Source organism: Rhincodon typus, chromosome 7, assembly GCF_021869965.1.
Source record: "Rhincodon typus isolate 14 chromosome 7, sRhiTyp1.1, whole genome shotgun sequence".
Classification (NCBI taxonomy): Eukaryota; Metazoa; Chordata; class Chondrichthyes; order Orectolobiformes; family Rhincodontidae; genus Rhincodon; species Rhincodon typus.
This window is the reverse complement of record NC_063338.1, coordinates 90,637,630-90,651,396: the sequence shown is the minus strand read 5'-3', so window position 1 is coordinate 90,651,396 and position 13,767 is coordinate 90,637,630. Positions and strand designations below refer to the sequence as shown.

Genomic DNA, 13,767 nt, shown 5'->3' with positions numbered 1-13,767 from the left:
CTTGGCCTGCTGTGTTCATCCAGCTCTACACCTTGTTATTGCAGATTCTCCAGCATCTGCAGTTCCTACTATCTCTGAAACATTTGCAATTTAATGTTTATTTGATGTATTCTGAAACATCCCCTTCAATTATTGCTACTGTATCTGTATTGACCTATTTGTTGACAATGCTCAAGGCTGGGATCAATAGAATTTTGAGGGTATTAAGGGAGATGGGTAGGACCAGAATGTGGAGGAGAAGTATAAAATGTATAAAGTATGAAAGTGTAAAGTCATGAGGGGCACAGATAAGGTGAATAGCAAAGCCTTTCCCCCAGGATGGGTGAGTGCAAACTAGAGGACATAGGTTTAAGGAGAGAGGGGAAAGATTTAAAAGGGACCTGAGGAGCAGCATTTTCACACAGAGGTTGCTGCATATAGAGAATGAGCTGTAAGAGAAAGTGGTAGAAGTGGGTACAATTACAACATTCAAAAGACATTTGGACAGGTACATGGCTAGGAAAGGTATAGAGGGATATGGGCCAAACGCAGGCAAATGGGACTAGTTCAGTTTAGGAAACCTGGTTGGCATGGACAAGTTGGGCCAAAGGGCCTGTTTCTACACTGTATGACTCTATGACTCTACAAAATCAGCTATGATGCTAATGAATGGTGTAACAGGCTAGAAAGGCTAACTGGCTGACCCCTGCTCCAATTTCTTATGGAATTCTTTTATTTACCCGTTTCTGGCTACATCCCACAATGAGGTAGGTCTCAATATTGTGATCCTTCAAGTAAACGTTCCGCTCGCCTCCAAAACCTGCCTCCACTTCATAATCCCCGTTCAGATAGTTCAGCGTGGCTTTTGTGATGTGAATTCGCCTAAAAGCAGGAAGAGACATTTTTCAAAGAGTGGAAGGGTTAAGAACGGCTGAGCAAATTGCAAAAAAAAAAATCACCAACTCTGCATTTTCCCTGGAGACTTCAGTCTGCCAATGTGAACTAATCCAAGGGTTTAGAGACTTAGTTTTTAGAGGGCACGGGGGAACAATTTACAGACTGGAATCTATTTGATGATTTAAGAATTTTATACATGTAACATTGGATGCCCAGGAGAAAGTTATAGACTGGAATCGAATTGAGGGGTTCAAGTGTTTAATACCATGGAATGGATGAGAACAGCATTTGCAAGTTCTGCATCAAGCTACACACTATCTTGAATTGGAGTTATGCTGCTGTTCCTTTACTGTCATTGGGTCAAAATCCTGGAACTGCCCTATGGGTGACCCTACACGCCAAGGGATCAGGGTGTTAAAGAAGACAGCTCTCCATCACTTTCTCAAGGGCAATTAGGGATGGACGATAAATATTGGTCTAACCAGTGACACTCACATCCAATGAATGAATATTTAAAAAATTAGAGAATCACAGCAGGAAATTATTTGGCCCATCTTACCTGCACCAGCTTAGTGGAAGAGCTATCCAGACATTCACACTTCCCCTGCACCTTTGTCCATAGTCCCATTAAGTATTTCTCCAATTCTCTTTTGAAAGTTACTATTGAAGCTGTCTGCACCACCCTTTCAAGCAGTGCTTTCTAGATTTCTATCTTTCTGTCTTAAAACATTACTTTTCTCATGGTGCCATTGTTTCTTCTGCTAATTTTCTTAAATATGTGTCCCCTTGTTGCTGATTCTTCTGCCATTTCACTAGTTGATAGAATAATGGGCAGTTGGGAGTGAGTTATAGGTTAGTACTTTAATGTCAACAACCTGCAAAAATAAAACTTATCTATCAAATCAATCTGAGATCTGACTTGTACAATATTACCTTCACTGGCTAAGTCTTCCATATTTTTGATCATGGGATGTGTGTGTCACTAGCTTGGCCATCATTTTTTGTCCATTGATAAATTGTGCTTGAGACAGTTGTGTTGAGCTAACTTCTGAACTGTTACAATCCACTGGGTATGGGTATACCCACAATGCTGTGTGGGAAGAATTTCAGCACTGAAGGAACGGTGATGTATTTCCAAGTAAGGATGGTGAGTGACTTGGATGGGAATTTGCAGGTGGTGGTGTTCTCATGCATCTGACTCACCTGAATGAAGGAACAGTGCTCCGAAAGCTTGTGATTTCAAATAAACCTGTTGGACTATAGTCTGGTGTCATGTGACTTCTGCTTTTATAGATGGTGGTGGTTGTGGGTTTAGAAGGTGCTGTTGAAGCAAGCTGGGTAAGTTTCTGCAGTGCATCTTGTGGGAGTGAACACTGAAGGTAGTGTCAAAGAAGCAGGCTGTTTTGTCCAGCATGGTATCAAGCTTCTTGAGTGTTGCTAGAGCTGCACTCATCCAGGCCAGTAGAACATACTCCATCATATTCCTGACTTGTGCTTTGTCAATAGTTGACAGGCTTTGAGGAATCAGGAGGTGAGTTATCCTGGAACTCCCTGTCTATCACAATGCTGGCAACACATGGACTGTTAGATGTGGTTAGGTGGCCCATCACAACCACCTCTTCAGGGCAATGAGAAATGGGGTTAAATGGTGGTTCTGCCACTGTTGTTTACATTCCAAGAAAAAAGAGTAATGAAAATCTTTTATATATAAGATACAACTGTGATAACAAACTATTCTAACATGGGGACATTACCGTTGAGGCGAATTTTGTCCACACACATATACACTCTCAATTTTAAACTCCTCCAATGGCTCCTTGCCAATGTTTTGAGAACAGTGTGTAGGGGCATTGAATGAGTCAGAAGAGGCCAAAAGTTTAAAAATACTTTATTCAATCAAAACTCTGGAATTGCTTATCCCTTCACCATTTGCATCTTCCAGCATTAGCAAGGAGTCCTTGTGGCCTCCATAGCCCCAGTGTCTGCACTACTCTCCTGCATCATCCCTCAAACACTTTTTTCCACTCAGTGATCCCATGGGTCCCAGGCTGAACCATCTTGGTCCACATTGTTGTTCTCGATCCACCATTGAATTCATTGGGATTCGGGGGAAATTCAGCAGTATTAATCTCACCCTTTGAATCCCCATTGCTGAGTTCAAATAAGCCGTATTTTTCTTGGAACATAGGTCTTATATTGCAGTGCATAACTTTTTTTATTGTATGTAAATGCTTATGAGAAGTAGATTAGGTGTGTGGTATTGTCAAGCTATCAAACTATTTAAATCCTTTGCCCTTTAAAGTTTGATGAAAAAAACTTTGTGTCTTTATGAATTGTGAAAGATCATGCTTTCAGTTTCAACAGCTGTTTGATGACGTAACCCTGGTAGCTATAATTGTAGCATTATTACAGCTTGATTGCTCCCACAACCTGTCATTATTTCAGTGGTGAGTGCTATACATTGACAGCTTGATCAACAGTTCTAAGTAGTTATTAAAGGATCAGCTTTTATGATATAGGGTTTTAAGTATAAATTTTATTATTTTAATAATGGAATTAATTCCTTGGAAGAATTTATATATATCGAAAAGCCTTACATCAGAGTTTTTTTTAATATGGTGCAGTCTGTAATATATACTTAGAACTTTATTTTATGTCATCTAAGCTTGGTTCCTGACATCTGCTATAGTGTATACTGGCTGAGTTTGCATGCAGAGTATAAGGGCAAAACTTGATGGATGGGTATGCATGGTGGGAATGGGGACACTAAGTTGACAAGGGAGCTATAAGGAATCATTGGGAATGGGAGTCATGAATCTGCTAAAAAGGGAGTGGGTGTCAACATGGTATGCTCAGTGCAAAGCGACACATTAAATAGTGTGAACTGCCCAGAACAGTCAACATGCTTAATGTGGTTTAAGTGGTGCTACGGTGAGTGTCAGTCTATAATGATGACAAAACAGTAGTGATATTGACTTAATATTGATGGTCATTTGAGGAGGGCAGACAAGAGGTGCCGGTATATGGTGGATGGGGCTGAGGAAAAGCACCAGGGGTGTTGCGATCAGCTCAGCTTCAGGCAGAAACATAACTCTTACCCAGCCTTGCCTCCTGCTTCCATATGGTTAGCCAAGGTGACATCATTTGACCATACATCAAATTGCCATTTACGGAGTCCGAGGACCCCACAGTGCACTCGCCCGCTGTGAATCCCAACTCGCATGTTTACGTTCACACCTGTCACCTCTCGGACCAACCTACAGGATGCGAGAATAGAAATGACAACAAATGATGCAGTGTCTTCATGTTGCATGCATTAACATTTCAATGATCGGCAAATTCTTTTAAGAACATCTTTCAAATACTTCCTTTTGTGAAAATCTTGAAAAATTTAACACTTCTTTCTGAGAGGCTCGAGAGAAACACAGAGAGGGCCAACCTAAAGAGAATTGAAATCCTTGCATTTATATAGCACCTTTCAGTACCTCAGGATATCCCAAGGTCTTTCATGGCCAATTAAGTCCTTTTGGTTTTTAAGTATAGTCATTGTGGTAACATAGGAGACACAGCAGCCAATTTGTGAGCAGCAAGTTCCACCATACAGCAGTGAGATAAATGACCATATCATCCCCTGTTGTGATGTTTGAAGGATGAAAAAATATTGCCTGGACGTTGGGGAGAACCATCCCAGCACTTCTTTCCTATGGGATCATTTATATCCATCTGTGGAACATAGATTTGAATACCACTGTGTCTGATAATGAAATTTGAATTCAATGAAAATATGGAATTAAAAAGCTAGTCTAAACACTATTGTTGTCAAATTATCAATTGTCAATAATCAATTGTTGTTAAAAAACCATATGGTTCACTAAAGTCCTTTAGGAAAAGGAAATCTGCTGACCTATATGTGACTCCAGACCAACAGCAAAGTGGCTGACTGTTAACTGCCCTCTTGGCAATCTGGGATAGGTAATAAATGCTGGCCAGCCAGTGATGCCCAGTTATGAGTAAAAAAGACGCAGATTTCCTTCTTCAGAACTTCTCCGAAACATTAACTCTGCTTTCTCTCCACAGATACTGCCAGACCTGCTGACTTTTTCCAGCAATTTCTGATTTTGTTTGTAATAGCTAATGTTGGCACCAGACAGGTTACTTAGCAGTAACTTATACTTGCCATATTCTGAGAATTAGAATTAGTTCTGGAACTGCTACCAGAAGCAATTATTAAATGGTACTGGTCCCAGCAACAACCCTGCACTGAGAGTTGGCTGCATGCTAGAAGTCATAAATTTTAATCATTGCTAACAAAAGTTATTTCAGTAGTTCCATAAAAGCTTGACCACATAATGGGCTCAAACTTCTAACAGAGGTAGTCATTGACCCAGGTCACCTTAACATGGGGGTATTTAGGCACATAATTTAATTTCTCTCAGCTAATGATATTATCTTATAGGAATTAAAAGGATCATTGATAGCATAGTTAAATGCATTTAAGGGCATTTTTTTCTCCTTTCCCACTTTCCCCTGCTTTTTCTAAAGCGAAACAACACACACTTACCAGTGGATGTGGGTTTAAGGTAAAAGGGATAAGTTTAAAGGAGATGTGAGAGGCACTTTTTTTTACACAAGAGGATGGTAAGTGCCTGGAATGTGCTACCAGAGGAGGTGGTGGAGGCAGATACAATAGTAATGTTTAAAAGGTATCTTGACAGATATATGAATAGGCAGGGAATAGAGGGATATGTACTTCAAACAGACAAAAGTTTTTTAGTTTAGAAAGGCATCATGTGTCAGCACAGTCTTGGTGGGCCGAAGGGTCTGTTCCTGTGCTGTACTTTCCTTTGTACAAACAGTGGTAGACAACAAAGACTCTCTGGTCTGGCTAATTTACCACACACAATTGGAGATATATGTGTATCATAATACATACACTCTTCAATCTGGATCTTGATTCACCTCAGTATTTCCAAAGGCTCACGAATTTTATCTTGAATGATGGATTCTACTTAAAATTTGATTTGCATTTACTTTGTGCCATTCACAACCACAGGACATCGCAAGGTGCTTTGCAGTTAATGAAACACTTTTGAAAGGTAGTAATTGTATTGTGGGAAACGTGGCACTAATTTGAGCAAAAGCAGTTTTGTTACTGACGTGAAACAAGGTAGATTTATGCTGTTTGCATATCTAATGTCTTTTGGAATCTGCCCGTTTGTTAACTGTGAAAAATTATTCTCCTGCTTTCTGTAACGTCCTAGGCCCTATACAATTAAATTTCACAGAACACTTGCAAAATCAGTCACAAGACAAGGTTATGGTTAAGGTAAAGTAATTTGGAGAGAGAACTATACAGCAGCGATTGTTCCTGAACAGAATTGTGTGTCAATCATGGGTCAGACAGAGATCTCTGATTTGTGTTACTTTTTACTTTGAGGGCAGCTAGTAATAATAATGTCTCCACTGTCAATTTGACACGGCACAGAATAGGATTTTCTATTGTTCAAGCAAAAGTCAGTGCTGTCAAGAGTGTTTAAAAGTAAGGGGCCTTGCATTTAAGGATGAGATGACAGAAAAAGCAATGGTGTGGTGGTAATGGTATGGGACTAGTAATTCAGAACCTGAGGCTAGTGTTCCAGAGATCTGGATTCAACTCCCACTATAGCAGATGGTGAAATCCAAATTCAATAAAAGTGTAGGGGAGGAAAGAGTACAGTCTAACCACTGTCACTTGTTTATAAAAACCCATCTGGTTCACTAATGCCCTTTAGGGAAGGAAATCTGTACGGCCTTATCTGATCTGGCATTTATGTGACTCCTGAACTACAACTGATCTGAACTGTCCTTTGGACATTAAGGGACAGGCAGTAAATGCTGGCCTAGCTAGTGATACACGCATCCCATGAACAAAAAAAAAGTTGTGAGGCTTTGGAACTCTTTCCCAGAGGGCAGTGAAGCTAAGTAATTATATATGTTTAAGATTAAATTGGACAGATTCTGTGTTGACAAGGGAAAGTATCAAATCAACCATGATTTTCTACATGGCAGAGCAGGTGTGAGGGCTGCGTAGCCAACTCCTGCTGCTAATTCATATTTTTGAAAGAGATGGAGTTGGTGGATGAAGTGAGGGATTGAGGAAGGATGAACAACTAATGGCATTGAAGGGCAGAAAATTGTCTCTTCCTTGTAGCTGGTGATGAAAAGAAAGCAAAAGCAAACTTGAACCATGCAGTGAATATCATTTTCTCTTTCTGGTACATTTGCAATAAATGCCAGCATGCAATTTCAAGATCACAGTCAGTGTTGATTCTTCCCTCAAATAACATCCATTTGCCTGTAAGAATCATTGGATGGCAATCAGCAACAGAACATGGTGAGACATTTTTTGTTCATGTTGTAGCCTTTAGCTGCAATGTTCCATTATTTTGTGAACATTTTTCTTTAGAGCATAGGAGACTGAGACAGGACCTTATAGAAGTGCATAAGATTATGAAAGGTATGGATAGGGTGAATGTACTCAGTCTTTTGCCCAGGGTTGGGAAATCGAGGACTACAGGGCATCAGTTTAAGGTAAGAGGGGAAAGAATACATGGGAACCTGAGGGGTAACTATTTTGCACAGAGGGTGGTACATATATAGAATGAGGTTTAAGAGTAGATTTGTAGCTCGGGTTGTGGATGTTGTGGTTAGTTGGCTCGCCTACCTCATCAGGCTACCCTACATCAGGAATACATCTGAACTGACCACAAGACTCCTATGACCACTGGGCATCAGAGTAGCACACAAACCCACATCAACCCTACGACAACTGCTCACCCGAACCAAAGACTCACTACCCACTATGGACAGGACCAATGTCATATACAAGATTCCCCGCAGAGACTGTGACAAACACACATCGTACAAACAGGAAGTAAATTAATAACAAGGGTACACGAACATCAATTGGCTACAAAAAGACACGACCAATACTCCCTCATCTCTATCCACATGGATAAGGAGAACTACCAATTTGACTGGGACAGCACCAAGATCCTGGAACAAGCGAAGCAGAGACAAGCACGGGAATTCCTAGAAGCCTGGTACTCCACGAAGAAAGCCATCAACAAACACACAGAACTCGACCCCATATACACTCCATTGCGAAGGAAAACCGGAAGTGAGGTAATCCAGCTCAACGAACACTAGGGTTTAACTAACACACGGGAAAACACAACGGCGCTTCATCGGAGGCCGCACTGATGATGTTACCCAGCGGGGTAATGAAACGTCTGCAGAACAACAAACCAGTTCGGCGGGTATATTAATGACATTTAAAAGGCATTTGGACGAATACATAGATAAGAAAGGTTTAGAAGGATATGGGCCAATTGCAGGGAAATTGGGTTAGCTTAGATGGACATTTTGGTTGGTATGGACCAGTTTGGGCCAAAGGGCCTGTCTCTGTGCTGTATGAACCGGCAGCAGAATAGACCTTAGGTGCGTTGAAACAGTTCCAAGTGTCAGTAAGTGGAAAATAAAAGGTGAAATTAGACAAATGGCGTAGGTTGGATGTGACTGTGAAGCAAGTCTTGTGGCTTGCTTGACAACTGCATAACATGGCTTATCACAGTCAGAAATCACATGGTACCACGTCTATGGTGTCGTGTGATTTCTGACCTTGTCCATCCCAGTCCAACACCATCATCGCCACACCATGGCTCATCATGATTAAAGGCCTTCAGATTTGTATATTACGTAGTAAGTCTGGCTGGCAAGGACTATGATAGACAGTTTTTGATTTGAGTAACTTTGTGCAATGGAAGCACATGTTGGAATTTGAGAGTGGGTGCCAGTGGAAATTCCACCCATTAATTTTATTGTGTGGAAGTTCTGTTATATTCCAAATCTTGAATTCCAATGTGAAATGGGCACATGTTTGGAAAATGATCTTTCGCCTATCACCTGTGGAGGTCTAGTGAGTTCGAATGAAATCTATTTCAAAGTGCTGTATTTTTTGTCAGGGAAGCACATTTTTTAATTGCCACCTTTTGCATTTTTCTTCTGTAAACTGGAGAGATTTTACTATCTGTTGTTTTAAATTCCTCCATTTTTACCTCCAACAACATATGCACAGAACTCACAGAATTCCTTATTACCAAGATCGAGATATTCAGAATAAGCTACCTCTGCACCGTCACTCCTTCTCACTCGCTGAAATGGTAAAACTAACTTTAATGCTAAGCCCTTGCCCTACCTGAACCGTCAGCTTTCTTTAGTTCCTCTACTATCATCCCTCCATTACCTTCTCAAGCTTATCTGTGAGACCCAATCTTTGCTTTCTCAATCCCATTCCCACTAAAGTGTTGAGCACCCAAATTTCGCCAATATTGTTAATGCTTCTCTTTCTTCAGGAGGGTATTTGTGGGAGCTTGCTGTTAGACCATAAGACATAGGAGCAGAAGTCAGCCAATCAGCCCATTGAGTCTCTTCCGCCATTTATGAATTCATGACTAAACTGATCATCCTCAACTCCAATTTCTTGTCATTTCCCTGTAACGCTTGATTCCTTTACTGATTAAAAATCTCAGTCTTGAATACACTTAATGTCTCTGTGGTAAAGAACTCCACAAATTCACTACTCTCTGCGTTAAGAAATTCATTGTGTCATGGAGCACGGAAACAGGCCCTTTGGTCCAACTCATCCATGCCAACCAGATAGCCTAAATAAATATAGTCCCATTTGCCAGCATTTGGCCCACATCCCTGTAAAACCTTTTGATCCAAGTACCTATTCAGAAGCCTTTTAAATGTTGTAATTGTACCTGCCTCCACTACTTGCTCTGGCAGTTCATTCCATATGCGCACCACCCTCTGCATGAAGAAGTTGCCCCTCAGGTGCCATTTAAATCATTCTGCTCTCACCTTAAACTTATGTCTTTTGGTTTTGGACTCCCCCACCCTGGGGAAAAGATCTTGTCTGTTTACCCTATCCATGTCCCTCACCTTCTCATTTGTGTCTTATTAGACACAGGGAGGCAATGGCCTAGTGGTATTATCGCTGAACTGTTAATTTGGAGACCCAGGTAAAGTTCTGAGGAGCTGGGTTTGGATCCCATCATGGCAGATTGTGGAATTTTAATTCAATAAGAATCTGAAATTATGAGTCTAATGATGACCATGAAATCATTGTTGATTGTTGGGAAAAACCCATCTGGTTCACTAATGCCCTTTAGGGAAGGAAACCGCCATCCTTACCTGGTCTGGCCTACATGTGATTCCAGACCCAAAGCAATATGGTTGACTCATGACTGCCCTCTGGGTAATTAGGGATGGGCAATTCCTGCTGGCCTAGCCAGTGATGCCCTCATCATGAATGAATACAAAAAAAAAATGCCTACATCCCATGAATAAATTTAAAAACCATTTTGCTCATCTCTGTCCTAAAAGGTTGGCCCCTAATTTTTAAACAGTGCCTCCTAGTTCTGGACTCACTCATGAAAACAAACATCCTTCCCATGTTCACCTTGTCAAGACAATTTTGGATCTTATACAATTTAATCAAGTCACCTCTTTCTGTTCTAAACTCCACTGGATAGAAGCTGAGGCAGTCAAACCTTTCCATATTGGATAACCTCAGATAACAATCTAGTACACCTCCTCTGAACCACTTCCAACATATTTACATCCATGGAAGTTCTTTCTCTTCTTCTTCCTTTCATTTCTCACCAGATCCAATTACATCTTAGGCTATGGAAAAGAGAGAGGAAATAGTAAAAGTTCTGGCTGTAATTTTCGTATCTTGCTTAAATATGCAGTGCAACTACTGAGAAGTTAATGTCTCAAACATAAACAAAGCATGTTATTCCAGTCATTTGGTTTGTCTCTAGCACCACCTTATTTTTAATTTTTTTGTAATTATCTCTCTGCCTCATATAATCAGATTATAGGTCATCCCTTTGCTTGTTATTCAGCTGTTGATACTTTACTCACACCATCTGACAATTTTGAATACCTGCAGAGACTTATTATTTGACACTCCACTCACACCATTTGTATTATCTTTTGCTCTGGCAGCCCTTGATCTCTCTGCCTATAACTTCTCTGTCCTTATGCTTCCCTCTCACTTCACTTGACGAAGGGACTATGCTCCAAACGCTTGTGATTTCAAATAAACCTGTTGGACTATAACCTGGTATCGAGTAACTTCTGAATTTGTCCACCCCATTCCCACACCAGTACCTCCACATATTAAACCAAACAACCACAGTTTAGAGGCAAAATAACTGCAGATGCTGTAATCCAAGGTAGACAAACAGGAGGCTGGAAGAACAAAGTGGGCCAGGCAGCATCTGGAAGAAAGGAGCAGTCAATGTTTTGGGTATTACTCTTCTTCAGGACTGACAATCACTGACTGATTCTTAGAATGTTCTTAGAATGCATCACTCAGGATTAAAATTAATGAGCATTTAGAAATGCTTGTGTTAATCAAAGAAAATATATTAAAAACAAGCATGCTTGACCAATTTTGCTAAACTCTTCTTTGTAAAAGCAGCCAATTGGATAAAGGGATTATAGTAGGTGTATTATAGATTGGTGAGACGTTGGCATAGTAGAAAGAACCAGGTTAATGCTTCAGGGACATGGCATTAAACTATCATCAATTGTTGTCAACATCTACATGTAACTCCAGACCAATATGGATGCCCTCCGAAATGGCACTAGCAAGCCATTCAGTTCAACAGTGGTTAGGGATGGGCAACAAAGGGGCATTTAAGGGACTTTTAGATAAGCACATGAATATGCAAGAAATGGAGGGATGAGGAACAAGGGCAGGCAGAAGGGATTAGTTTAATTTGGCATCATGTTCAGCACAACATCGTAGGCCGAAGGGCCTGTTCATGTCCTGTACTGTTCGATGTTCCAAATGCTTGCCTTGCCAGTGAAATTCACTTCCTATGAAAAATATTTTTAAAATGGTGGACTTTTCACAAGGCTGATGATCCTCACAAGAAGATCATTATGGAAATTCAGGATTTAAGAGGAAATGGAGTAGACTGTAGAGAGAGTTTGATAATGGACGGAAAGCAATGAGTCAGGATAATCAGATGTCACTGAGTTTGGAGAATGATTGGAAGTGGTGTGTCCAGAGATCAGCTAGGTCACCCTTTCCTGAGGGTACATCTATAGATAATTTGGGTTTGGATATAGAAAGCACAATCTCTGAGTATACGAGAAGGTAGGGGAAAATAAATGAAGAGCAGTAGAAGACATGGATGGGCTGGTGGAGCCAGCAAACAGATCGCAAACATTTAATGCAGGGAACTGTGAAAATTAATATATTTTAGGGAACAGAAACAAGGAATGGGAGCATACAAGCAATGGAAGGATATTGAAGAATGGGATGGTTTGTCAAGTCAGTTATGGCTCAGTGTCTGAGCAGGAGGTTGTGCGTGTCCACCCAAGAACTTGAGCAAAAAATCCTAGAATGATAACCGAGAGAGCACTGTACTGTAGAAGGTACTGAGGCCCTATCTTTCCTTACCAGTGAATACATTAGATCCAACAACATTATCTGAAAAAGGAACAGGGTTGTTCTCTCAAGTGTCTGGGTCAATATTTATCCAACGTCACCAAAGCAACAGATCTAGTTGCAATTGCATGGCAGTTTTTAGGAGAATTCTGCAAATGGCTACCCTGATTTCTACATTATAATGGTGACCGCACTTCAAAAGGTCTTCATTGGTTGCAAAATTCTTTGGGGGACTTTGGAAAGCCCTGTACAAACGCCAGCCTTCCTTTTTTTAAACTTGTTCCATTAAAAAACAATAGAAATCAGAATTACTTTAAATAGTTCATGCTTGGAATAGGCAGTCAACTTGTCCATTCCAGATGTTACAGATTAAATCCATACAAAACTCACCCCCACATCTGAAAGCATTCTGTGCTGGTCTGTTAAATGCGAGAATGAAATTTTAATGTCACAAATTAAGATAACATCAGCCCTGCTGGGTCACGTCCACTCAGTTTCAATTCCTTTTGTTTTGTTTGAAATTATAATGGGTAACAGTACAGGACAAGTCTTATTATCATCAAGTTGCCACCAATAAACTATCATTCTTTTTTGGATAGCTGTGGACAACATCAAACATTCGTTCAAGGGGACAATGGACAAGGAATGTTAATTCCTCAATTAAATCAAGAGATTGAGGGTTCAATTCCCACTCGAGGGACTAGCATTAGCAGCAGCAGTGCTGAGAAAGTGCAGCACTGTTGGAGGGCTTGCCTTTCTGATGTGATGTTAAACTGAAATGGAGTCTTCACTGCCACCCCCTCAGCGCTACATATCTTTCCCCAAATCTCCACACCCATTTATCGCCACTCTTCTCAACCCCACCACAGCCACATCTTGTCCGTTAGATCTCCATATCCACCGGTCTCCAACACCCCACCTTACCCTCTACAGCTCTACTCTAAATTTCCACACTTCTCAATCTTCACCCCTCTCCACAGCCACATCTCATCCTCTAAGCCTTCACATCCCTTGATCTCCAATCCCACCTCCAATCCCATCTGATGAAGGGTCTAGGCCCGAAACGTCAGCCTCTCTGCTCCTATGATGCTGCTTGGCCTGCTGTGTTCATCCAGCCCTGCACCTTGTTGCCACATTTCTTCCTCTCCACACCCCTCAATCTCGAATGCCCTCTGTGCCACATCTATTTCCCCCTCCTCTCCAGCCACATCTTGCTCCCTAAATCTTCGCACCATTCAATCTCCACACCCCTCCTCTTCAGCCATATATTGTCCCCTAAAGCTTCACACTCCTCGATCTCTACCACCCTCTCACCAGCCATACCTCTTCCACTGTATCTCCAATGCCTGTCAATCTCCACATAACACCAAACCACCCCC

At 41.0% G+C, this 13,767-nt stretch overlaps 1 protein-coding gene across 1 annotated transcript in view; it reads right to left on the bottom strand.

Annotated features, from left to right (window-relative positions):
* Positions 1–13,767, bottom strand: part of LOC109934822 (adenylate cyclase type 5-like) — a 102,989-nt gene that overhangs the window by 48,116 nt on the left and 41,106 nt on the right. Inside the window, exons 4-5 of the mRNA XM_048599265.1 lie at positions 3,975–4,133; positions 720–861 (exon numbers count right to left, since the gene is read on the bottom strand). Of these exons, the coding sequence (XP_048455222.1) occupies positions 720–861; positions 3,975–4,133 (301 nt within the window). The remainder of the gene's footprint in view (positions 1–719; positions 862–3,974; positions 4,134–13,767) is intronic.